This window comes from Bombus vancouverensis, chromosome 4 (genome assembly GCF_051014615.1).
Source record: "Bombus vancouverensis nearcticus chromosome 4, iyBomVanc1_principal, whole genome shotgun sequence".
Lineage (NCBI taxonomy): Eukaryota > Metazoa > Arthropoda > Insecta > Hymenoptera > Apidae > Bombus > Bombus vancouverensis.
Genome location: NC_134914.1, coordinates 19,530,819 through 19,557,096, shown reverse-complemented (window position 1 = coordinate 19,557,096; position 26,278 = coordinate 19,530,819). Strand labels below are relative to the sequence as shown.

General features: G+C 42.3%; 4 protein-coding genes across 9 annotated transcripts in view; 3 read left to right on the top strand and 1 right to left on the bottom strand.

Annotated features, from left to right (window-relative positions):
• The window catches only part of Flo2 (flotillin-2), a 95,289-nt gene that overhangs the window by 28,596 nt on the left and 40,415 nt on the right, over positions 1–26,278 (bottom strand). The gene's annotated exons all lie outside the window — the stretch shown is intronic.
• Positions 2,971–10,989, top strand: LOC117161470 (glucose dehydrogenase [FAD, quinone]). Of its 5 annotated transcripts, none has more exons than XM_033335699.2 (6): positions 2,989–3,075; positions 6,987–7,078; positions 7,922–8,115; positions 8,385–8,599; positions 8,672–9,854; positions 10,262–10,989. In XM_033335699.2, exons 2-6 carry the CDS (start codon positions 7,013–7,015, stop codon positions 10,530–10,532), a joined length of 1,929 nt encoding a protein of 642 aa, XP_033191590.1. In that variant the 5' UTR covers positions 2,989–3,075; positions 6,987–7,012; the 3' UTR covers positions 10,533–10,989. The 5 variants fall into 5 exon arrangements, with proteins under 5 accessions (XP_033191593.1, XP_033191590.1, XP_033191591.1 ...); XM_033335700.2 differs by lacking the exon at positions 2,989–3,075 and adding an exon at positions 4,327–4,617; XM_076618098.1 differs by lacking the exon at positions 2,989–3,075 and adding an exon at positions 5,631–5,919.
• LOC117161457 (glucose dehydrogenase [FAD, quinone]) lies at positions 14,300–18,934 on the top strand. Its single transcript, XM_033343012.2, has 3 exons — positions 14,300–14,402; positions 15,453–15,828; positions 16,041–18,934. Exons 2-3 carry the CDS (start codon positions 15,487–15,489, stop codon positions 17,574–17,576), a joined length of 1,878 nt encoding a protein of 625 aa, XP_033198903.2. The 5' UTR covers positions 14,300–14,402; positions 15,453–15,486; the 3' UTR covers positions 17,577–18,934.
• LOC117161454 (glucose dehydrogenase [FAD, quinone]) lies at positions 19,086–25,094 on the top strand. Its single transcript, XM_033343009.2, has 5 exons — positions 19,086–20,076; positions 20,581–20,837; positions 22,185–22,349; positions 22,520–22,672; positions 22,764–25,094. Exons 1-5 carry the CDS (start codon positions 19,566–19,568, stop codon positions 24,060–24,062), a joined length of 2,385 nt encoding a protein of 794 aa, XP_033198900.2. The 5' UTR covers positions 19,086–19,565; the 3' UTR covers positions 24,063–25,094.

Sequence of the window (26,278 nt, the reverse complement as noted above, 5' to 3'; positions counted from 1 at the left end):
ACTTGACACAAGGAATACTTTCACGCGAATGGGACGAATGCGTTTTGCAATAGATTTCGAAGGATATGGATGTCTCGACTTTTCTAATCAAAGATCCGCTGTGTCTCTTTGGCGGATTAAGACGATATCCGAAATTATCGCCGGACAACGTATACGTCGATCGGCAATTTCAGCGTCGAATCTTCGAAGTAGCTGCAGATATTCTGTTACGAGACCAGTGAAAGCCTCCGTCTCGTTTTACGATCGCGTTCCATCGAAGCCTATAGACCGAACTCGCTTTTACACCCCTTTCGATATGACTGCAATGGTTTTGCACAGGCTGGACGATCTCTCGAACTCGCCATCACCCGGACCGATCTAGGTAACTTTCGTTCGTGAAAACGCGCCGCTATTTTCCAACGCTGTACCCGGTCGATTAAGGTCCTACTTTCAGCAGGATCGGTGCAAGAGTGAAACCGTGAACGACCGAACGCGATTTAGTGATTCGCGGTCGGTCTGTCCGCGTCTATCGAACCGAACGATCGCTCGCACGTGCTTTCCTTCGGGACACGCGCACGTTTTACTCGTTTTCTTGGCTCCCTCTTCTTTCCTATTCTTCGCGTCGTTGTCAGTTTCGTCGTTTAAACCGGCCGAGGCGATCGCGTTCTCGGCGCGTGGCACATCTTTCTCATAGTGTAACGTTTGTAACGTGTATAGGCTTTATATGTGGCGAGGATATTTGAACAGTTGGCGCACGAATCTTTCATGTACATATCGTACGTTTTATAGAAAACGTTTTGAAGTTTCGTTAACATTGCGATGGGATACGACTGCTGTATCGTTGTTTCATCGGTACATCGACAAAATTCGCAACTAGTCTGAAAATCTACGTAGAAATTACAAGATATCGTTGCACGCGTGTATTTTGTATGAAAAATTAGTACAGCACGAGACAACCGTTTTAAATATACGATAAGTGTTAAGAATAGCCTTATTAAATATGGAAATCCGTTAATACAAAGTATAATCGACTGCTTGCAAATGTATTTATCTCAGATTGGTTGGAAAATTTTGCCAATATAACGGTGGTAGTCTAATCTCGTGACATCGGTGTTAACGAAATCTCAACATGTTCCGTATAACGTACGTAATATACTCGTTAAGATTATCTACGTGTGTTCGAATACTTTGGAGGGCCTGTGTGTAGACGACGATAGGCGAGATCGTGTCGAAGAAGATACGTTAAGTTAACGTAGAAGAAAGAATTTGAGGGTATCTTGCGTATTTTATCGTATTTTCTTCCTTTTATTTCCTTGCCGGTTTAGTCTTTTTTTTCTCCGACCTTATCGTCGGTCAGCTTTACGAATCGGTTCGCGGCGACGAGGATCGAGAACGGTTCGAAACGAACGGTCGGCGGATTCGAAGGACGGAAGCGAATATGTGATCGAAGCACAGGGACGAACGAGAGAACTGCGAAAGATGAGAACTGCAGTGCGGAGACACGAATCTCACGCCTAGCGAATTTGATCCGTAAGGATTTCGTTCGAATTTTCTTTCGGATTTAAGGAGTAGCGACGTCGCTAAATCGCAAAAAAGAACGGAAACGGCAGTAGCGAGGAAAAGTTTTCAAATATCTTTCGCGATCGGTAGCATTACGATGCGTTTTCCAAATCATCCCGATCGTCATCTCGCTTTCTCTTTCTACGCGAAAAGCAACGCGTCTTTCGTCAGGCAAGTTCTGCTTAACCAAGCCTCGTAAATCCGGTTTGCGCGAATCGTTGTAAAACTTGTATAACTCCTAGAAAAGTTCTCTGCAACTACAGGAAGCAAAAGTTTGCGCACACATCGCGTAAATTTCTTTTACGCGATACTATTCTTTGTTAATCGACGGAGAAACAAGAGACAATATACGTATTCCTCTGTTCGCGATTTGTGCCACAGTCGGCAAATTGGATTTTGCAAATACCTAATTAAAAGATACGCGCGTAGTTTGTTTAGAGGATGTTGCAATTGAAATTCAATAACAATTGGATACTTTTGTTAGTCGTAAGTGGTAGACCGATCGGAAGATGAAACTAAGCGTAAAAATAAATGCGTTCGTCTCCCACGATCTTCGGTAGAAATTACATGTGGTGCACATGTGTGCTACGTACGATACAAAAAGAAAAAGCTTTCTGTTGTTTAGTAGCAGCGAAACATTGCTTCGGTTTCGAAGAAACAAACGAAAACCGAACTTGCTGTTTGCGTAATTAAATCGTACAATTAGACACAATGTCTCCGAATGCAACGACTCGGAATCGATTACCAGATAGAATATCGATCGATTTACACCGATATCGCGACGTATTACGTGAGTAACGACATATATGTACTTGTAAATCGATTAATTTATCCGCGAGATATATAATCTTGCGAGACATATAGCACGTAATTCAGAAATCTTCCGTTTCTGCAAAAAATCTTCGATAGCCTAATCTTTACTAGCTTCTTAATCTATAATTGTTGTTTAAACGTGAACGATATGACATCTAAATAAACATGTTACATGGTTTAATATAGACTCGATAAAATTAAATTAGATTTAAGCGAGATTCGAATAATTATATTAAACGGAATTAAAAAAACAGTTTAGTTGTGATTTTATGATATAGCGTACGTATGGTATATATAAATCGCGTATGTTCTTACCGATGAAACGACGGACGAAAGGAAAACCTGAGAATCGAAACGGTATAGAACGGTACTTGCGATTTTAATGGACCGATCAACGCGGTACGCTCGCTCGAAGAATAGCATTTAATCGGATTAATTGCAACGAAATATGTATTTCAGCGATATATCGGTACATTCTCTTATCTTTGTTTCAAATTGCTCTTTTCATTGAGATTCCACTCAAAATCGGATTAAAAGTTGTACGAGATCCAGATGTGAGAAAAAATGAAGTTAACCGATAACGTAATTTATCCGTGATTTCGCTTACGTAGACGATAACCTATCTAATTTAAGCGTAAAAATACATATAAATGTCGTGTGGACGTCCAATTTCATTCTATACGCGGAAAGAGTGTAGCGAACCTTTCTACATACCGCTCAGTGGTAAGTTCAATGTTTTTACATATTATCGTTTAATATTAATCGCGTCTTTGTACATTTATATCTCTGCCCTGATTTTCGCTTCGAATCGATCGCAGTTTTGAAACCTTCGACCGAATCGGTACTTTCCTGTTACCGTAGAATGCTTTCTTTTCGTATAATTTGTGATTTTTTTTTTTTTTTTTTTTTTAATAAAGTTTTCCTATTTTTCTTGTCAACAAAAGCACAATTCGTATCGTCTGCCTTTTTCTCTTTCACCCGACTTTCACCGACAATGGGAAAGAAAGGAGCGAATTACGTGCTTCCTTTCTATGTACCGTTCATCGATCAGAACGTTCGTTCTTAGATAATTCATATGTAAGAAGAACTTGTCGCGTCGTTAGAACTTTGTTCGCAGGAAAATACCACGAAAAGTCAAAAGTTGAGCCAATTTTTTTTTATTCGTTCGTGATCCAACTTCTTACGTCGATCACGCTGAACTCTGGGAGCGCTAACTTCAAAACGCAACGTACCGCGAAGAACACGTTGTATCTTTGATCGTAAAGAAATCGCTGAAATGTACGCCGAGAATAAGTTTTCAAATCTCACGAAGAATCGTGTTTCAAAATCTTTCGTACGCCATCGTTTGAAACTTTCACGCGGGATGCCTCGCTCTACTGCTTCTCCGTCTTGTCTTGGACGAGCCTCCTCTCTTTGTGTCACTGCCGACCGAAAACACTATCGCGCGAATATCATCGTTTGGATATTTCGAATATCCTGTGCGCGCAGATGCGATAGGATATTATCTCGTATCGAAAATGTCGTTAATCGCCGATGGCATAATACCGATACCAACGTGGTGGCTAATTTTTGAAAATTGTCACCGAGTTTCGCCGCGCAATTTACCATTTGCTCGTCGATAACGAGACAAGACGGAGAGGCGTGTGACGAATAGAACGATCGTATCGGTGGTGGAAAAAGGAACGTTCATAGGAGGAAGGTCTATAGGAACGAAAGCGCTAAACTAACGCGAAACTTCTTCACGCGGTAGAAGCCACCGTCCCTTCGGTCGATCCTCCGTACGGCCTTGTTTATCCGTCCTCCCTCTCGAAACACGTTTTTCAAGCGATTCTTTCGTGCCGTCCCCCGACTTCATTTCGCATGACGCATTCGAGCGGTTTACTGACTGGATGACGTCAGGCTCTTTCTCCGGAAGAGAGCGAGTGGCGATCTCCCTTCCAGTTCACGGTGCGTCGAGCCTCTTTAATTAGCCCGTCTAGTGTGGCCACGGCCGCGGCTCTTGCCCAACTGTACCCCGTCGCGTCGTCAAAATAGATGAATCGTTGCCGTTCTGCGTCAGGCTTTCACGCGGCGCGCCGCAGACTCACGACCGCTCCGTTCCGTCTCGGATGAAGCTCCTCTTTGTGTTGCTCCCGACCAAAAGGACTATCGCGCGCGCGCTCGCTCCCTACTCGCTACAGCCGCCCAAATGTCTTCGAATTCTGCTCCACGAGCCACTATCGGCCTCCTCTACTGCGCGCCGCTTCCCTTTGGACGATTCTTCAGGTTTGTCTAACCGTCAGATTACCATTCTTTCTTTCCTTCTCGTCATTTCTTTCCCGGAAAGTGAAATATTCTTCTCTTTTCGATAGATCTCACGAGGTAAACTCTCTCGCCTTTTCAAAACGAAGATTTACTTTTAGATCTTTCGTTCAAACGGAATAAAAGGGATTACGGTTCTTTTTTTTTCATTCGACCTAAGGGAGGGGGTGGCGTTTTCAAAGTTCGTTTTCGAAGAAGACTCATGTATTTTTCACTTTACTTTTAAAATCGAAACGAAAGAATGGAAAACGGAAGGCGAACAAAGTAAACGAGAGAAACAACGCGAAACGTCTATACAAATACACGGATCGAGGACGCACTAATCTAGTTCTATTCGAGAACATATTTTCGTTTTGCCTCGCGACTACAGTCGTTTTCGTCGGATTTACAATCAGCAGTGGAAGAATATTTGCGTAGTAGATTTGGCTTTAAATACATAGGGGGATAACGTGTACTTGGATTCTATTTTATCCGAAGGTTGAGTGGGGCTGTTGAACGTCGTGGTGAAAGGGAAAGTGGGTGTACGCGGTGAGCTTGCGATAGTTTAAAATTCAACGGGACAAATGGGAAATAATTGTAACGAACTTGATAAAGACGCTTCCTGTACGAATTCTTCTTTTCTCAAAAATTCTTTATCTCGTGATGTTCGCCTCGTATGATAATGCAATAGAATATCTAGTCGTTACCTTGAACGCTTCTAGCGATACACGTATGCAAATACCGCGAACGTATATTTTATTCATCGTCATTGTCAGTCAAATTTTACGAGCACCATTTTCCATGTGCCGCGCATTTCTCGACGCGCTATAAAAATTTATTCCGACAACGTTACCAACTTTCACGGTATACCCGATACTATCCTCATCGCTGGACACTAACTTCCTCCGCGGTAACGACGTTATCCTATCTCCCATGTGGTATCTGTTTCGCGCAAACAATTTTACCAAGCGTTATCAAACTCGCTTCCAAACCTCGCTCGTCGTACGTTCCGTCAAAAACATCCGTTTTCCGTCGCGACTTTCGAAAGTCCGCACACCACAATTTTGCACAAACCAGACACGATTAATTGCTCGTCAGCTGTCGGGACTTTCACGCACAGAGAGCATATCGCGAGTCGATTCGAGCGTGCAAGAACCAGACCCGCGATCGCGTATGATTTATCCTCCGATGTGATTATACGATCTATCGGCTTTCGTCGATATGCTTTGCGTCGCTTCGAACACAGTCGTAGTTGAAAGAAGGTTTAAAACTGCAACGCGAATATAGGTATTAGTAACTTTGTGTTAGATAGTTTTTACCATGTTAGTTAGGATCGTCTATTTCAGGATATACAGTCGGAGAGGATAAGTGGATAGGTAGAGGAAGTACGTGGCAATGAAGTTAAAGTTAAACGTTTAACGAAATTTCATCGACACCTATTTCCCCTATCTGTCGATTCGTTTTTCCTCTCTGATCGTACGTTACACGTATCGTCTACTCGTCGTTCTCGTAAAATAGAATTCCGTTTCCCAAAATTATCATACAACGATGTGTTATAAACTATTTTTCGTCCGTCGCTGTACGTACGTGCGTTGAGAACTTGAAATCGCTAGAAAATCGATTCGAGTCGAACGCGCATCGCTACCTGCACAACGCTACGGATTATCGTCTCGTTTCGAGATCGTCACTTTCACGCGAAACACTGGTCAGATTTTACAATCTTACAACCGTTACCTTCCTCGTTCGTACACGCTAGCGCTTTATCAACGACGAAACAACTTCGACTCGACGACTTTTCGTTCGTGACGGCATCGATGAAACCGTAATTCGTTCAATTTCAACCGTATAGACTTTCACGTTGAAAGTTATTTCGCGTTTCACGCGATACTCGTAATTTTCGCTAACCGCGCGTTCGTCTTAGTTCATCGAGGAAAACGATGAAATAACGCGTAAAAGTTGCGTAAGCGCCAACATCGGTATGAAAGAATTGCATTTAAACGGTATCGACGATTCTTCTAAAAGTTAGTCGACGCATCGACTGTGTGATTAAATTGCGTGAAAGATAAGCAAGGTTTGATAGATCGGATCGATGAAAGCTATCGAGTTCGAACTGCCGGTACGCGTCAATTTCTTCCAAAGCAACATAAATGCAAGAACCGTTCGAACAAGAAGCGTATTTTCTTTCAGGCGATCCAACGATAAACCAGCAAATATTAACGCGTATCGATAAAATTAGTTTGAATCGTACCGCTGGTAGCAGCTGCGACGTTCTCCGTTGCGTTCCGCCGATTCTAAATTACACGCAAACTTAGCATTGACACATTGACTCGAATTCTGTTGCTTTCTGTTCGCAGGTGATACCGACCTCTAATTGGATAAAATGCGAGCGTACGTGCTGCTCTCGCTCCTGGTGCAATTGGCATTCGCGTTTCGACTCCCATTTCCGGTAAATAGAGCCGTCCCGATCGATCGATATCGGCGATTATCCCCAAAAGGAAACTCGAAAGCTCGCGACCCGTTGATACTGACAAACGATGTTCTAGTAGACAGCGGCGCGCCTTTCTTTTCGCGTATATTTCTCTTTCCATACATATTTTTTTCTCTCTATATTTTATCTCTATCCTATATTTCATGCAGTTTAATCCTCCATCGGCGATGGTGACTCGAAAGTCGGTCAGGTTTTATCTTCCTCGAAACTAGCCTACCTATCGTAATTATCTCTAGTCGGAAGGAAGACGCCGAACGAAGAACGATCGATCAGATCGATGTCGGCTGTAGTGGAAAGAAACGAGCTTCTATGGAAAATTTATGAACCAAACGCCCTTGTACATGGTTGTAATTATATTTTGGATGGTCCTTAGAACCCGAGCATCGTCATGGCGATGCATAGACGAGGCCACGAGCACGAGAATTCGAAACGTAATCTCGCCGTAGACAGAACGTGTCCGATGCGATTCTAAATGCGGATGACTCGAGGAAATGTCTGATTTTCGCGAATTCTTAATATAATGTTGACGACATTACTCCGCGCACGTTTAACGATCCTTGGTTAATATCAACCGTGCTGCGACGATATCGCGATTAGAATACTCGTTTTCTCTTTCTCGAATGCAGAGTAGCTTTCGCTTCGCGACAATCTCGCGTTTAATCTTTGTTTTGCATCGATTCGTACGAAATTTACTTTTTCTTCGTCTATCTGCGAAGAACAGGGATACGAGCACAGCAGCGCGGTTAAATCACGAAGGCATACAAAAGTGAAAGTGATTTAATTAAACACCTCGTTAACCAGTTTCAGGCTAGCCTATTGGATACGAGCAATGGAACATCGTGTTGCTCCTGCAGCTTCAAAGACACGTCGTACATGGCGTCCAAGTGCGGCGTGAAAACATCTTTCATGAGCTTGGTCGAGAAAATAATCGCGTCTACGTGCGACGTGTCGGATCCTTGCCACAGACTCGGCAAAGAGGAAGTGCCCAACGAATGGTAAAATCTTCGCGACTAATTTTATTCTATTTCTAAATTCTTCGAATTTTAAATCGTTCGCTCAATTCGTTAAACTTTCGTTCTTCTCTACGTCGTCTTGCAGCGATCGAATCCTTCCGGTAATTTAAACTTGTATGGAAACCCGAAACAAGGGTTTATCGCACGTTTTAAGTTGTAAAATTAAATCGCAGTTGAATCGACGATAAAGTAGGATCTCGTACGAGACGTTAATTTACAATTTATCATCGATACGATCGTCGAAAACGTAGGTTCGACTTTATCGTGGTCGGCGGCGGAGTAGCCGGGCCTGTAATTGCCAGGAGATTGAGCGACAATCCTTGGTGGAGGGTTCTGCTGATCGAAGCAGGGCCGGAAGAACCGTCGATGACTTCTATTCCTGGACTCGCGGTTCACGCCGTCAATTCGACTTTGGATTGGAATTTCAAAACGGAGCCAACGGAGCCCCATCCGACCGCGTGTTTAGGTAACCGATCTGCGTTCTTGTTCGAGGAAGTAATGGAATTCTATCCTTTCTAACTTTACGTATCACCGGCAGAAACCGACGGAGTGTGCACTTGGCCGCGAGGGAAGATGATGTCCGGTACCGCCGGCATGTACGGAATGATGTACGTACGAGGGCACCCAGAAGTATACAACAGTTGGGCTCGGGCAGGCGCCACAGGTTGGTCCTACGACGAAGTCGCCCACTACTTCGAACGCGCCGAAGATCCCGTAGATCCGTCGATATTATCCGACAAACCTAGAAGCGTTGCCGTACCAGGTCCGATGAAGATTCGATTTTATCCTCACAAGCCAGCCTTCGCCGACGAACTTCTGAAAGCCGCGGCCGAGCTGGGTTACAGAACGTCGAACTTGAAGGAATACAGTCAGACAGGCTTCATGGTGGCTCCCATGACGACCGACAATGGCGTACGAGGCACGACTTCGAGAAATTACTTGAGATCGGCGTACGGTAAAAACAATCTAAGGGTGTTGATCAACGCCCAGGTGACGAAGGTTCTAACGAATCAGTGGCAGAGCAAAGCGTACGGCGTCGAACTGATCGATAAAGATGGATATAAGAGGATCGTGAAAGCTAACAAAGAAGTTATTCTAGCGGCTGGAGCGATTGGCTCCCCTCACATTTTATTGAACTCCGGGATAGGACCCAAGGAGCATTTAACCAAATTGGGCATGAACGTGATCAAGGACCTGCCTGTAGGAAAGAATCTTCACAATCACGTGTCGGTCGCGGTTCTCTTCAGTATCAAGGATACCGCGTACGAATCTATGAACATGAACAGCGTTAACGAATACTTGGAGACCAGAACCGGTCCGTTGAGCAGTACCGGATTGACCCAAGTGACGGCGTTCCTCGAGAGCAGCTACGCCGCTAGCGGAGTACCCGATATCCAGATGTTCTTCGACGGATTCGCGCCAAACTGTCCAAGGACCGGACTCGAATTCGAGTGTTTGAACGGCGCGCTTGGCTTATGCTCGGACAGAAGGCAGATCGTGGTCAGGCCGACGGCTGTTACCGTGGAGAGCAGGGGATACATGAAGTTGCGATCCGGCGACCCGATCGCACCACCTTTGATTTACCCCAACTACTTTACCCACACGAAGGATTTGAAGGTGTTGATCGAGGGTATTAGGAAGGCGATCGAGCTCACCAACACGCAGACTATGAAACAATGGGATTTTCGATTGGAACCTATCGTTCATCCCCTTTGCACCAAGTAAGGACAGCGTTATACGGCAAGGCCCGTAATTCATGCAACGAACGTTCTCGTTAAAGCCTCGAAGTCCCGTTCTCGAGAAGATAGAATTCGAATACGTCGATAAATGTTCAAATTCGACTTTCTCGAGAATCGGACGAACGCGTTTTATTCTACCTTCTTATATTACATTTATTCTACGTCTCCGCTAGAATCGATCGAATTCGATTGACCGTTTAGAATCGGAATCAAGCAAATTTACGTGCTCTTTGCAAATCTTGCGATTCTTCGTTTTCGTCGTATTCTTTTGTCTTATATTCGTGCCATGAATTACGGACCACCCTGTATATCACGGACGAAAGCGAAACGTTCAAAGATTCAACGTCAATTCGCGTAATTGATACTAACGTGAAATTCGTTTGGTTCAGCTATCACTTCGCCACTGACGCGTACTGGGAGTGCTACGTGAGAGCGGCGACTGGACCGGAGAACCATCAATCGGGGACATGCAAAGTAGGCGCGTACGACGACCCAACGGCCGTCGTCGATCCAGAGCTACGAGTACGTGGTATATCGAACATTCGAGTCGCGGACGCATCCGTGTTTCCGATCGTGCCAAACAGTAATCCCATCGCAGCGATCATGATGATCGCGGAAAAGGCGGCTGACATGATCACGCATACATGGTCGAAGATGTGAGAACTCGAAGATGCGTCGATGCCACGCTTCTTTATTCTCGATTCTCCTGTCGTATGGTATTCCGCGCGATGTTTGTTGCAAAACGTTCTTATGCGAGTGCTATCTTTCCAGAAGATATCAATGACGAAAATCCTCCTTACCGAACATTGCTCGCGTCACCACGATGCGATCTTTAAATCGTTCGAATTTGGTCAACATTGAATTTGAGAAATTTTTAAGCCAACTTTAAAAGATGCGACGTATCATCTAATACACTTGTGTGCCATATATGACAGGATGAGTAACGACGAGTTTATCATTTTCAAATAATCAATGTGCAACTATTACTCTGTATATAACGACAAGCAAATAATTTATGATCAGTGTCGAGCGATGCAAATATTTGTAGAATAGACTCGAGCCTATCTTGTGGACAATTTTTCAAATATGATAATTCAAATATATCTTTTACTCGATATCCCGCTTATTTCATTTCGGAAATTTTATTTATAGAAACGACGACGAATCGATTTGAGAAATATTCGTCTCGTTTCGGATACGAATAAAAATGTTTGCGATGCCTTGTTTCTTGCCGAATAACGGTATATCTCGCACGGATACATCGGCCACTTCTATTTAGGTGGCACGAACACTTTGAAAAATCGACCGTTGATAAATTCAAAATACGTATCCGATACGTACCAAAAACGAGTCAGCCTCGCCTGTCATTTACGCGATGTTATACGAGAGTCGTGCAGAAAGTAACGCCCGTATTCAGATAGCAACGATAAAAATGCATTTTAAAAAGATCTCTTGCTTTCCAACTTTTCTATATGTCGGGGTGGCGTTGAGGATCAGGTCGAGGGTGTTCGACGAATTCCCCTGAGGGGTAGCCATCGTTGCGATATCACAAGAACACCGTTTATTAACACAAGTATGGAGAGTACAGAGCCGGCAATCAACCCGGCGGTTAGATGCTCGCGACACTAGTGACGATGGTCTCGGGTTCGATAACGAATACGCGGTCAACGGGGTGATAGATATACTTGCTAAAACTCAAACGTGTACTGCTCGCTGATCGTAAGGCGCTACTCCCTTCGTCGATCAGATCTCAAGAAAGAGTGACTGCTCGTCCCGAGGATGCCGCCGAGCCAAACTGTGTTGGGGTGTGTCTAAGGACACGAGACCCTCGGATTCGTCGACATCGCTCCCAATCGGTCAATTTGGGACAAAAGCTGCCTGTCCGTTAGGAAAATCTTAATTACCGGAAAAATCCAGGTTTTATAACGAGTCTTCAGGCTAACTGTACTCGGTTCGCATATCTATCGTCTTACGCAATTCTTTAAATCATCTTTTCTTGCGGAGCATCATGGACCAAACATATTTTTCTCTGTAACGAGAGACGGCTGGACTGAATACTTACGATCACGTGCAGTTTCTGTCTCTATTGACTTGCCCGCAACCACGGTCTTATCTAATAATTCATCCATAATTCTATTACCGTCAATATGGTGAATTCCATTTGGAAGAATTTTTTCAGCTTTTGAAAAGCGTAAAAACGTAAAAGCGCCGTCGCCGGGATTTTCAATTCGCATCGTCATTTTAAACGCGCGATACAACGACGATATCGAGTATTCAAACACAAAATTTTGTACGACTTGTGTCGATATATGAACGAAACTGGGCAATCTTCTGCAAGTCATCGTTTTATATGTCTTCTATATGTAAACGGGCGGTACTTTCTGGACGACCCTGGTATTATCGATAGAAATTATGCATGTTTTCGATAACCATTCGTCTATTGTAAGGCGAACACATCCTTTATGTTGAAAATTCTTTTAAAAGCTGTAAAGAAGGCGATAAGATCTTTAATGTATGTATGTATATATGTATATACAAGATATACCACTTAACATTATCATCTGAAATATATACATGTATATGCGTTGTAATACAAAATTCGAACAAACGTTTTCTATAGAAGTTGCACACTTCCGCAGGGACCAGTGTATAATGGAAATAGTTCTATGACGTTGCAAAAGACTTTGTTTATTCGATCTTCGCTGGCCTTCAAATATTTACAATTAGCATTAGTATCGGTTGTGTTTTATGAATTTTTTTCAAAGTGACTATCATTTACGAATAATGAAAATGTAACATTCCATTAAAAAAAAAAAAAAAAGCAAAGTTGGTCCTTTTATCTAGTTATCCTTTAGCAGTAGAAATCTTTCGCATGCCCCTCTAATTTCAAAACATTTCACTTATATCGTGTCACTTTTTCTACTCTACAGTTACATTATAGAAAAATGTTTCGTTATTTATCACGGTATATGTATTTTACGCATGCGACGAGAATATACAGTAAGCATTACGGTATAGTACATGGAGTAAAAAGACACACGTACAAGTGAAATAGTGCAGTGAAGTAAAAAATACACGACTCCAGGTGTAGATGCGTGTAATATACGTAAACACCTGTGTTCGAATATACGAGAAATAGAGATTTATAAAAAAAAAAGTTAACCTCGACATTCGTATCGAACAAATAATATCGTATTACGTGTATTACGTTTTATCGTCTTACGTTTCACGTTTCGGATCAAACTCGACATGTACCGATGTTTACATGTTCTATGAAAAGTCCAGTTGACTTTTGCCGATCCGAATCGTTTGTCGAGAACCTCGCCGAATTTCTGTGAATATGTGCAGTATCATGCAAAAGTTTCCGGTCGGATAGGCTTCTTATTTTGTATTACAAAAACGATGTTTTGAAAAGTTTTAAATAATATATACAATTGTATACTTAATATTCTTTCATATATCTTTCTCATATCTCATTTTCATATAGCTTGCCGAATATATCAATAACATTTTATCGGTAATTTATTCGATATTATACCTGAATAACGTAGTACAGTACGTACGAGAAGTATTCAAATAATTTCTTTGCGTCAAAATACTACGCAACCCATGGAATTCAAAGCTAAGTAACGTCTGTAAGCAGAGCGGTGTTTCGAGTGTCACGTAAAGTTGGTACTTGGGTGGTAGTAAGAAGGCCGAGTCGTAACCCAACTACTAATTTTCCTTTATAAAACTTTATTATAAATGTTAACACTTACAAAATAACACCGAACCGGAGAATAGGGGTTGTACGAGTACAGCAATTAGAAGAGGAACAAGAACTGCCCGAGTTGGGTGAAGTCTCGGTTTATATACGTTTTGGTTTTAGGATGTTGAGGGGCTAGGTGTAGACTATTTGTCCAATTTGGACATTTGGTAGAATCGAGTAGGCTATGATGTGGAAAAGTGTCCGAAGTTCGGGGGTCCATATTCTATCTTTGATGTGGACTAAGGTGCGTCACAGGTGTATGCTATGATGATAAGGTGGTGATGTGTCCAAAAGTGCCCTAAGGTTGGCGGTCGATGTCTTATCACTGATGTAGGTTGAGATGTGATTGATATCACACGAGCAACAATTTTCGAAGAAGAAACAAATTTTCATTTCTATATTCGAACAACGATATCTAACAGAATTTTAAGTAATATCGAAAGAAAATAATATAATACACGAATATCGTTATACAATCGTATAATATTAAATAGTTATAATTCTAAAGAATGTCAGATTACAAATATAAAGTGAGGAAACTATGGCCGAAAACTTTTGCTCGACATTGTACGTATATGTATTCGTATATCGCTGTATTATTCAGAATAACGTGAAGATTACGATTTATCAGGAAATAAAGTAAAAGAAGATAGAAAATGATGTGCATAAATAGCGCGCGAACGACGTGTCGGCATCAAAAGTAACTCATACTCGAGCCGGGAGCTACGGAGGAAGTGCGAGGTCGAACCGGATTTCTATTTCGTTCCAACAATTTTATATCGGTAATTAAATTTGAAAATATTTGATATTTTGTGAAAATCCATTTGATAATTATCGAGTATAGAGCGTGAAACGTGTTGTCAGTATCGGTATTCGGGAAATCTTTTTCTCTACACGTATGACCATCGCTCGGCGTTCCTTTTCATCTTCTAAAGCAATTTATGTTTAACGCTATACGTGTATCATCTAACTATTTATTTTATAACTGTTATAGATAAATTGAAGGCAAATTTAGATAAACATGTTATATATATGAAAAATAATTATCTCTCTCGTCGAATAAGTTTAGACCAGGCTACGTAAAAATGCGGTCGCCTACTTCGAAATACGTTCAATTAATGTTAAATACGTTTCTCAAATGAAAGAATACCGCATGTTTCTACAAAATTATCGCATCGAAACGGAACCATCTGTTACGTCGCGCGACATTCTACCTACAGCAGGCCACACACCGCTCACAGGATGGCAACCAAATGTCCGCGCGCGTTCACTGCGTATCTTCAATAGTCTTAATCGGTCATATATCTTAGGAATTTTTAAAGTCCTTCAGACCGAACCAAACATCTGCGCTGAGTCACTGTCTAAAGGTTATTCTTTATTACGAAAAGATAGGAGAAGTTCGTTTTTCTCATGTACGATGTTTCACACTAGCAACTTCTTCTCGGGGGGCGGTTAACACCCTTCCCCCACCCTTCCACACCAATCCAGAAAATTAACCGATTACCAGAGAAGTCCTTCCCTCACTCTCCCAACAAGAACTTGGTCTTAACAAATCAGCTTTTCTCGCATTAGACCCACCCATCGCGAGTGTCCTCCGCTGCATCATCGTTACAGAAACTCAGTCTTTATACATTTTTTGAACCTTCGACATCGAAGCGTGTGTCGCTTACAACACCTCGTTACTCTAGCTATCGATCGAATTTAATTGTATGTTTCTAGTCAAGAAGTTGTTGGAATAAACAGTAATTATATAAGTCTATAAGTGAATTTTAACGTCATTATCTAATGCGATAATTTTCTATCAATTTTACACTTTTGCTTTGTAATTTTAGGAGGCGCTGACAGCGTTCAACCAAAAAATAAGACATGGAGTCGTGTATGAGCGCAAATTGCGCGGCAGCGTTATCGTCAACGCCAGACTCCATTTTTACTCATTTCATACAAGTACTGTTGGCAAGCCTGTGTACTTTAAGCAAAAACGGGGACTATCCAATCGATCGGACGGAAGAGATTTTGGTTTCGGAAAGAGAATTCGATTTCGTGATCGCGGGAGGTGGAACGGCGGGTACAATCCTTGCTCATAGATTGACGGAAGTAATGGATTGGAAGGTTCTACTGATCGAAGCTGGAGAAGATCCTAATCCCATTACCGACGTTCCCGGTCTCTTCGTAACGTTGCCCGGCCAGGTTCAGGACTATTCTTACAAGGTATGAAAATTAAAGTAAATTAACGCTCGGGAAATCGATCCGATTCGTTGCTAAACCAATCACGGCAAAAGTTATTTTCATCGACGAGTACGATTATTCGCAAGTTTTTGTCTTCGAAGGAATAAAAGTACGAAGAACGAGAAGTTCTCTGGGTAAGCTTGGTCTCGAGGTGTGCCCTTAACGTACCTTCGATCAACCGTTTCTGTTCACAGGTGGAGCCTCAAGAAGGTATGTGTCAGGGTAGCACGAATAAGCAATGCAGATGGTCGAAGGGCAAGGCTCTTGGTGGTAGTTCCGTCATCAACGCCATGATACACGTGTTTGGGAACGACAGGGACTACGACAAATGGGCCAGTCTAGGCAACGAAGGATGGAGCTACAAGGAAGTGCTTCCGTACTTCAAGAAATCTTTGAATTGTCCGGCAGAACATATAGCTAAGTGGGGGGAAAAGTATTGCGGAATCGGTGGGCCGATGAACATCAGACACGACAATTACTCCATAACAAACATCCTAGACATCGTCCTAAATAGCGCACACGAGTTAGGATTCAACGTTCTCGAACCACTGATCGGTGATCGTTTCGTTGGATTCGGTAGAGCAATGGGCACCATGGAAAATACGCGTCGCGTTAATGCCGCCAAAGCTTTCCTATCTCCCATCAAAGACAGAAAGAACCTGTACGTGATGAAATCCAGTAGGGTGGACAAGATTCTATTGGAAGGTGTTCGAGCGACCGGTGTTCGCGTCACCTTGAAGGATGGTCGATCGATCGACGTAAAAGCATCGAAGGAGGTGATTCTTTCCGCGGGAAGCATCGCTAGTCCTCAAATAATGATGCTTTCGGGAATCGGTCCCAAGGAACATCTGACAGAAATGGGAATACCGACCGTGGCCGATCTACCGGTCGGAGAAAATCTTCAGGATCATATCGTTTGGTTAGGAATGCACATAGCTAGCGTGAACGAATCGACAGTGCCACCATCTGCAACGTTTTTGATGGACGCAACTTACGAGTATCTAGCGCACAATTCCGGAGAATTAGCCGCTACAGGGATCAATCTTCTCGGTTTTGTCAATGTCAACGATCCTAGTTCCGTGTATCCGGACATTCAATTCCACTTTGGCCATTTTCCACGTTGGAACCCGGTCAAGGTAGGATCTCTAATGGCGACGTTTGCGTTTAACGACGAATTGATACGAGAAACGCAAAAAAACATCATGGAGTCGGACGTGCTCTTTCCTTGCGCTGTTTTATTGAATCCTAAGAGTCGAGGAGTTGTAAAGTTACGCAGCGTCGATCCGGCTGACCCTGTCAAGATCTACGCGAATTATTTAACCGAACAGGAGGACTTGAAAACGTTGTTAAAATCCGTCGACACTGTCAAGTCTTTGTTGAATACCGAAACGATGAAGAAGCACGGTATGTGGTTGCGACATTTCGATATTCCCGGATGCCGGCATACGCAGCCCGATTCTATCGAATACTGGGAATGCAGTATCAGACACGTAGCTACTTCGTTGTTTCACGCGGTTGGCACGGTTAGAATGGGACCGTCTAACGACCCCAGGGCCGTCGTGAATGCCAGATTGAAAGTACACGGTATCGACAAGTTACGAGTGATCGATGCGTCGATCATGCCAAACATCGTTAGCGGAAACACTAACGCACCGACGATGATGATCGCCGAGAAGGGAGCGGATATGATCAAGGAGGATTGGGGGACAAGAGTACACGTGGAACTGTAAAAGGTCTGGCTAATGTACGATGTATTTCATAGTATCGTTGGAGTCCGATAGAGTTCGATACGCGAACCACGCAAAAGCACGAAACGAATTAATAATCCACGAAATTACACGAAAGTTATTTTTCTCCTGATTATAATAACAACGATAATAACGATCTGTATCGCGTACTGTAAAACGTAGTAATAAAATTAACTTCAAGAAATTCGTCGATCACTATTTTTAACAAATAGGATAATTCAAAGTATTCGAATGGTTCACTTACCGTGTAACTTGCGAACAATTTTCAAACTGCGTCACACGACCGTTTCTCTGTTCTAGAACTGCAATTCGCAGGTAATTGCATCGTAACATTCCGATGCATTTTACGCTTCTTTTGCAACTCGGTGAACGCACTTACGTCTCAATACCAGTACGTTTTACCCGTAACAACGACAACACGTCGACATGCAGGGCAAGTCGTAAAGAATTTATTCGTTAAAGAATCGACATCATTTACAACAAAATATCTAGCAGATCGTCGAACGAACTTCGTTTCATGTGGTAGCAAATTAATCGAAATTCGGTGAAAATTTGTAACTACGAACCATTCCATGAGATTCGTTCGCAACTCTACTCGTTCGTTCACGAAAAATCCAACTTTCGTAGAATCTAGTCTATGATGATAGCAAATGAAAAGCAGGAGGTGTGGATTTCGCAAGGCTTTAACCAGGAAACGAAGCGAAATGACTTTTCTAATAAATGAAAGCGTGCAACACTCCGAGCCGTTGCAAAAAGTACGGGGTAACAGGGGGACGTCGCAAGAAACAACGCCATCGCCTGCGTTTCCGTCGATCTCCGACAAGAACAAGAACCAGGCTGCCACTTTCCTTCTCAAATCAATCGTCGATGGTCAGCGATATCCGTAACAAAGACCCTTCCCGTGGCCAACCGAGCCTTAGGTTGCATCCATTTGTATATCGACGTCCAACCGAGTCGTCGGGTACGACGGTTTTCACCTCGACTCCGGATAAGTGTTTCAGTGTTTTAATGTTACCATATACTCGATAGTTTTTAGTTTTAACGCGATAAAAACGGGCTTTACCGCGTAACGTATGTATAAAAAGTTGACGGAAAGTGAATTCGATAGTGTAAAATTAACAATTCGAAAGATCGTTTTTTCTTCGCTTATGTTTTGCTTCGACCCAACGACGATGGTTTACTTTAGAAACGCTTGATTCGCCGCGTTTTCTGGAAGTGCTAATGTAAGTTTATGTAATCTAATATTAACGTCTTTCGCGTGAAAGTAACTCGAATAAGAAGCCACGTGCCTGTCATCAATTAAGTAATAAATAAACTACTAACTATATCGAACAAATAAATTATCGACCAACGAATCACTTTTTTTAAAGACTTTTACCATAAAGAGGATATTAGTGACAGGTAGCACTTGACGGGCTAAAAACACGACTGCTTTTGAAGAACGAATGGCAATCACCCCGTGTCGTTGCTTCGTTCCCATATGTAAACGACGAAGGCGATACAACCAACCCTTTGTGGTTTAAACGACGTTCGGAAGCTTTTTCTTCCGCTACTGGGCACAAACGGCTCTGCATTGGAAGAGGATAGAAAGAAATACAATCGTCGTTCTCGTTTTCCGTTTATCACATCGAATTACACGCTTTCACAACCGTAAGCGTAATTTAACTAATTATAAAATTGTAGAACCTACGTAGATCGAAAATCGAAAACGTTAGAAATTCCAAAGTAAAACGAAAGAAGATATTTTCGTCCTTTCGAACGATCGAATACGATCGAATAACGTTAGCAAAATTTGTATCTACATTTATCGGTAGACTTCTCCTATCCAGTCGTTGCCGCTAGAATTCCTTTGCCCAGAAACTACTCTGCACTAACACGTCGTCAAAATCAATACGTAGCATCGAATTCGTTCTCCTCGACGGTCAAGCCAACCATCGAAAAGATCAAGAAGGGTTATCGACTCGAGAAACGATGTCGTGGGTGCCTCCGGATCTAGCGAGCTTGTGTTCGCCCCATTCCACCGTATCAACCTGTCAACCGCCTACGTTCATGTTTCTCACGCTCGTCGCTCATCTCTTCGGTTATTCGAAAGACTCTTATCGTTATTCGTTCGATGATTTCGATTCTCAGAGTTCGCCATGGAAATTCGATCGAGTCGAAGAATCGAGAAAATCAAAAGCCAGCGTAGGATATTTCGCAGGCTCGCGGCAAGATGGTATTTACGGCCGGAAGATTTCGTTGCCGGACGATCCTGCGTCAATGAAATCACCGAGCGGAGTTTACGATTCGATACTTTGGTACGATCGTGGAACTTTAACGAGAGCCAAGGATGAAAGCGACGACAGCCAGGCCGTTAACGCTAAAATAGGTTGGTCGATGGCGAATTTAACAGGAATTTACGATTTCTATCGACGAACGGGAATCGTGGATCGACCGATCGACACGCCGGTTACGATTTACAATGGCTTTGTTGCCGAGAAAGGTAAAGAACGATCGATTTTTGTATGCGCGTTATGTGTTTTTGTTTGGCAACTGCGCAGATTTCACCCTTTCTTCCCGATTGTGAGATAAAAATCGTGGAAAGTGGTAGAACGAAGGAAATTAGACGTTTTTCTTGGAATATGAATATTTTATTCTTCGTGTTTTATCTTCCTCTATGTTGTTTAATGAAATTCGATTTGATTAAAATTCGCGTATGTAACGTTTGAATCGTAGTATGAAATTATTTAGCATTATTTTATATGTAAGTTGACACAAAATAACGACGTCGGAACATTTCAAATAGCTACTATATAAGTGAAAGTATTTGTCTAACGTGTTTATTTTGCAATTAATAATCCGATAAGGTTAGAATATAAACATATATGTAGTATCTAAAAAACATTTACATAACAGAGTGAAAACTCAAAGCAAAAAAAAATTCTTTAATCGTTTACTGCTTAACTCGAATACATATTTTTTTAATTTACGATGCTAATTTTTACAGGAAAAACGTACGATCAACCACGATGGATAAACGATGCCACGAACGGACATCCACGTTCGTTGACTCTGAAAAACCAAGCGAACGACCAAAATTATAATCTACGGGCGACGCAACAAACTTTCATGGACACCGAGGTCACCGTGAATTCGCCGCAAGCGACGAACTTGCCAACGAAAGTGTACGATTTCGTTATCGTTGGAGCTGGATCGGCAGGATGCGTCCTTGCGAATAGATTAAGCGAAGTAAAACATTGGAAGGTAGCTACCTGGTTCGTCTTTTGGTTTTAATTTGGAATCACGCGGAAACTCTCGGCGTTGGTAGTGGTGGTGCGATTAGCTTGGAAACGATTGCTCGAGCCAAGATAAGTCGAGGAAAAATGCAATTATCTTTTTCTTCGAGTCTTGGTTTGCGAGAAGATCGAGTTTGAATATTCGTCGAGTACACACGCACTTAACTAATTTATTCGATGTCATCAATTTAGTTGTTGGCCAAGTGGCAACGATTTCTACGTGCTTCAAACGACAAATTTTAGTTCACTTGCTGTTACTCGTGGAATAAAACCTGCAGACCGGTCGTAAATACCGCCAGTCGTACAGCGCTGTACGTATTTAACATATTCGTCGGTGACCTATGACGAATCTTTCGTTTTCACCGCATCGTAAAAAGTAACTATTTTTACATTTTAAACAACGTAAAAAGATGTTCGTTTGGACGAATGGAAATATTCAGTGTCTAAAATATTCGTTTTTCAAAGTAATAAAGTACACCTTTCGAATGAATTTACAGTCAGTCGAGTTTACAGGAAGAAAAATCGTTGAAATTTTTATGTAGACAAACAAGTCTTGCGCTAAATTCCATTGTCGTTCAACGAACAGAAAGGATACGTTTTTACGGACACGTGGAAGTAAGAATTAGCGAGACTTTTACTAACGTGGCGCATTGCAAATCGGTGACTAACGGCTGACTAACGAATAACAAGCCGAAGCGATCTAAGCGAAGATTGCGGCAAAATTCTACAGCGAAACGATTAAAATGATCGAGATAGATAAAGGGAAACTCTGCGCTTTCAACGAAATTAAAGCTACGGAAAATGCAGCTATAGTGCACGTAAAAAAAGATGTATAAAATCGATATTAACGAATTACGAAAAACTTTTGCTTTTTAAAAAATATTTTATGCCGTAGCACGCTTTGTTGCGTTCGATGCGTAAAGCTTGAGAAAGCTGATAATCCTCTCGTTGAAAAGTCGAGGGCTTCTTTGAAACGGGTCACGGAACAGAAGATCGTCGATGATTATGTCGTGACCATTTGAAGGCTTCGTAGCGATTAAAACAGGCCACGAAACGCATCACGCTTATTGGATTATTTTGAGAATCGTCGACGACGATGATTCTAGATGTGTATCTTCAACGACGATATCTTTCTAATTTACCATGATATCACGATTTAACGATTTAACGATTCAACGATTTAACGATTTAACGATTTAACGATTTAACGATTTAACGATTACAAATGCCCCACGTAGAATATAGTTACGATTCATAAGTAAATAACATCGACTAAGAGAAACTATTTATTTCCAAACTTTTCGATCATTTTTAGATACTGTTGTTGGAAAGTGGCACGGAAGAACCAATGGTAGCCGATATTCCGGCGTTCGCCTCTATGTTACAAGCCAGCAATATCGATTGGATGTATCGTACGCAACCGGAGCGACACTCTTGTCGATCGAGACGGGGTAAAAGTTGCGCGTGGCCAAGGGGCAAAGTACGTATTATTTACCGTAATTAATTACCGCGAATGAACGTACCGAGAGTTTGAAATTTCAGAAATACCAAACGATCGATAAAGACTGTCAAACTTGGAATTTTTCTTCGTTTATTATTTACAAAGTTACAAGTATCTGGACTTTAAAAAGCGTATCGTCTTTCGTATAGGTGATGGGTGGTTCCAGCAGTATCAATTATATGATTTACATTCGTGGTAATCCGAGAGACTACGACGAATGGGCGGAAGAAGGGAATTACGGGTGGAGCTACGAAGAAGTTTTGCCATATTTTCTCAAATCGGAAAATAACAAGAATCCGGAGGTGACGAATCGATCGAAGCTTTTAAAATCGCAATATCGAAAGCGAATGAACAGGTAACGAGAAGATGGAATAAAATCGGTATTTTCTCCAGGTCGTGAAAAGGAATCCATACTACCACAAAGAAGGAGGCTATCAGTCGGTAGAACGATTTCCATATACCGACGTCAACGCAGAGATCCTATTGGACGCCTGGCGAGAACTCGGCCACGAATCGGTGGATTTCAACGCGAAGAGTCAGCTGGGCGTGATGAAACTGCAAATGACTTCTGCTCGTGGAATGCGTCAAAGCGCGAACAGCGCGTTCGTCAGACCCGTCAGACGCAAACGGAAAAATCTGACGGTCGAAACCGAAGCTCACGTCACGAGATTGTTGATAGACGACGAAACAAAACGCGTGACCAGTGTCGAGTACGTTTCGACAGCCACGGGATTTACAAGGTCGGTTTCAGCTAGGAAAGAGGTGATTCTGTCAGCCGGCGCGATCAATTCGCCTAAAATCCTGATGCTGTCTGGAATTGGTCCAACGGAAGAGTTGAGGAAACACGGGATCACGGTGGTCAGCGACTTACCAGTTGGAAGGAATCTTCAAGATCACGTGACGATGGATGGCGTTGTGATCGCGCTAAACGTTACTTCGACGAGTAAAGACAACGATTTGAAAGAAAATGACATTTTCTATTACGAGAAAACCCAGATGGGACCGCTATCCGCCGCTGGTGCCATTACCTGTGGCGTCTTCCTGCAGACGATTTCTCAACGCGAGTACGATCTACCGAACATACAGTATACGTTCGATGCCAGCAATCAGCAGGACTATCTGAAAGATCCGGAAGAATATCGCGAAACAGCGGTCGAACCGCTGTCCTATTACGACGCTATTAGCGTTAGACCGATTTTATTGTCGCCAAAGAGCAGAGGATATATACTGTTAAACGATACCGATCCGTTGTGGGGACCACCGTTGATCTATCCCGGATATTTTACGAGCTATCCCGACGCGGATGTATTGGTCGAAGGAGTAGAAGCTGCTTTAGAGTTGTTTCGTACGGACTCGTTTCAAAAATATGGTTTCCGGCTGATCGATACACCTCTGCCTTCGTGTAGACATTTCGTATTCGCTACGAAGGATTACTGGAAGTGCGTGATGATGGAGTACACGGCAACGATCTATCATCCGGTAGGTTCGTGTAAAATGGGGCCAGATTGGGATCCCGACGCGGTCGTAGATCCCATGCTAAGGGTATACGGAGTTAGCGGGCTGAGGGTCGTCGACGCTTCGATAATGCCAAAGATCGTTAGGGGGAACACGAACGCGCCTACTATCATGATCGCGGAGAAAGCCAGCGATATGATCAAAGAGGACTGGTTGCATGGTAAAAAGTTTGTCTAGGGCGACACCATCTAAAGCGAGTACAGCAACGTTCGCGGAAACAAACAACTTTGAATTGTACGAGTAGCGAGGCTTTGTTAGCGTTTCTACGTTGAAACGCGGAATTCTTTTCAGGGTAGAAAGGTAGAACGGGGTAGAAGAGATTTATAGCCTTTATATACAAATCGATACAACGAATAGATCGCGGAACTATTTTTAGAGCAAAAGTTAGCACGAAATATTAGTTTCAAATTTAGAACATGGATTACTCGGTGAAAAAAACGATTACTTTCGGAAACGTACTATAGAAAAATTCGCATATACGCGTACGTTTCTTTCGTAAAAGTATCTTTCGGTGAAACGTCGTGGTGTTTATCTGAACAGAACAAAACGGATCGTACGTAATTCGACAAAATAATATAAAACAAAAAACGTTGTGCGTCTATTATTTCCTCGTAAAACGAAAGAAACTTTTTGGACAACCTAATATTTCATCAAGTATTGATATTTCTTACGACGTAACGTAGGTTAATGTAATTCGCGGTTAGAAGTCTCACCGCGCAAGATATTATGCGCAATGACACAGAGAAAGTACATAATTGTTAGTCAGAAACGAATAGGTAAAACCTTAGACTTTAGACCAATATACGCCACAATACGGTAGATGAACTCGGTCTAGTACGTTCTTTCTTATCGCGCTTCGATGGAAACGAATAAACATTACTCGTTTACTTGGACGTATCGCGTGTTGCCTGCTGTTAGGCTCGTGTGAACTATCGCGTCTATTTCACTGTGACATTCGAACGTTCGTACATCTATGTATTAAATATTTGTATATGTACAACGAATATGTTTGCATCTAGAAGATAAGTTCCATGTTATTCGTTGATAGGCTAAAATGCGAGTAGATAAGTACCTTCGTCCGGAATATCGAAAGACCAACGAAGAATTTAACGCTATCGTTCGCCATCTTACCTGAAACAAAAAAACAAGTCGTATTACCTTTTTATCCTACAAACAGTCGAATAAAGATAAATTCACGCTTCGTTAACACGTTCAGCTTGTGTTACTCGTGCGTCTTATTTATTTATTCTGTACTTTCGCCAAATGCGAAGACACGACAACATCTTCCAGATCAGCCGACGAAACCTCCTTGATGGGCGAATACAGCGACCGGATTTTACGAGACGATGATCGCTTTAAACAGTCGCGATCGATGTTTTCGAAAGCGCAAACGATCGTAATCGTCACCGCGTGAATAAATTGTTGTGTCAATCGTTGGCCGAAAGGTGTCACCCTTATGGCGATTCAATCGCAACGGAGATTTCCGTCTCTTTGCGATTCTTGCACAATAACAAAACCTGAACTTTATAACTATGTCACGAATGAGTAAAGATGCAACGAAGCTCGTATAATTATTACTTGGCATCAAGATATCAAAGTGCTAAACTAAGTGCCCGCCGATAATTAGATTATCAATAACGAACAGCTGTGAAATGTATCTATTACTGTTGCTCCAATTTTTTCTGCCAACGTTTTTTTTTCTTTTATTGGCACGATTACGGTACGATATAATTATCGTCCGTTTTTTTACGGCAGAAACTCTTAAGATTCTATATTCTACCCATTTCCAGTGACCTCCGTCTAATAACTGTACGAAGAAAGGTAATCTTCTAGAAAACATCGGTGAGCATCGCGAAATATGCGAAGACCCGTGGTTATTATCGCACAATCTACTTTTATGATTTTCAAGTCGACGATTCTTCCATCTGGATAAAACCTGATCGGTAAACCAACGATACGGTTTCGCGAGTTATATCGTTCTCTGTTCGATATGGAAACAATAGATTCGTTATTTACGATCGTAAAGTTTCGATTCGCTAAAATCGATCGATAATTAGAAAAGTTTCCGACTAAAGAACGACTCGACTAATAAATTAATATTTCTCTCGATCGCATAATGGTAAATTCTCTGTAAAATTTCGTTCCTTCGAAAAGACGAAACAGGATGATCCAACGCTCGATTACGATCATGGCCACTCGTCGCTGTAAGTATAACCGACATCGCGTAGAAACGAAAAACTTTCACTCGAAGGGTCTTTCCCAATTTTTCAGATACGCGGTAGTATACGGACGCGATATCGTACAATTGGAGTGAAAAGGCAACTTGACCAAGGCGATTTCAAAATCGCCTGGGCGAAAGTGAAATGCTTCCGTCTAACGTATGGTACTTGTAG

Coding starts and splice junctions, on each gene's coding strand:
- LOC117161457 (XM_033343012.2), top strand. CDS start 15,487: ATGGAGTCGTGTATGAGCGCAAATTGCGCGGCAGCGTTATCGTCAACG. Junction 15,829..16,040: donor TTCAGGACTATTCTTACAAG/GTATGAAAATTA, acceptor TTCTGTTCACAG/GTGGAGCCTCAAGAAGGTAT.
- LOC117161454 (XM_033343009.2), top strand. CDS start 19,566: ATGTCGTGGGTGCCTCCGGATCTAGCGAGCTTGTGTTCGCCCCATTCC. Junction 20,077..20,580: donor TGGCTTTGTTGCCGAGAAAG/GTAAAGAACGAT, acceptor TAATTTTTACAG/GAAAAACGTACGATCAACCA. Junction 22,350..22,519: donor GCGCGTGGCCAAGGGGCAAA/GTACGTATTATT, acceptor TCTTTCGTATAG/GTGATGGGTGGTTCCAGCAG.
- LOC117161470 (XM_033335699.2), top strand. CDS start 7,013: ATGCGAGCGTACGTGCTGCTCTCGCTCCTGGTGCAATTGGCATTCGCG. Junction 8,116..8,384: donor GAGGAAGTGCCCAACGAATG/GTAAAATCTTCG, acceptor TCGAAAACGTAG/GTTCGACTTTATCGTGGTCG. Junction 8,600..8,671: donor CCATCCGACCGCGTGTTTAG/GTAACCGATCTG, acceptor TATCACCGGCAG/AAACCGACGGAGTGTGCACT.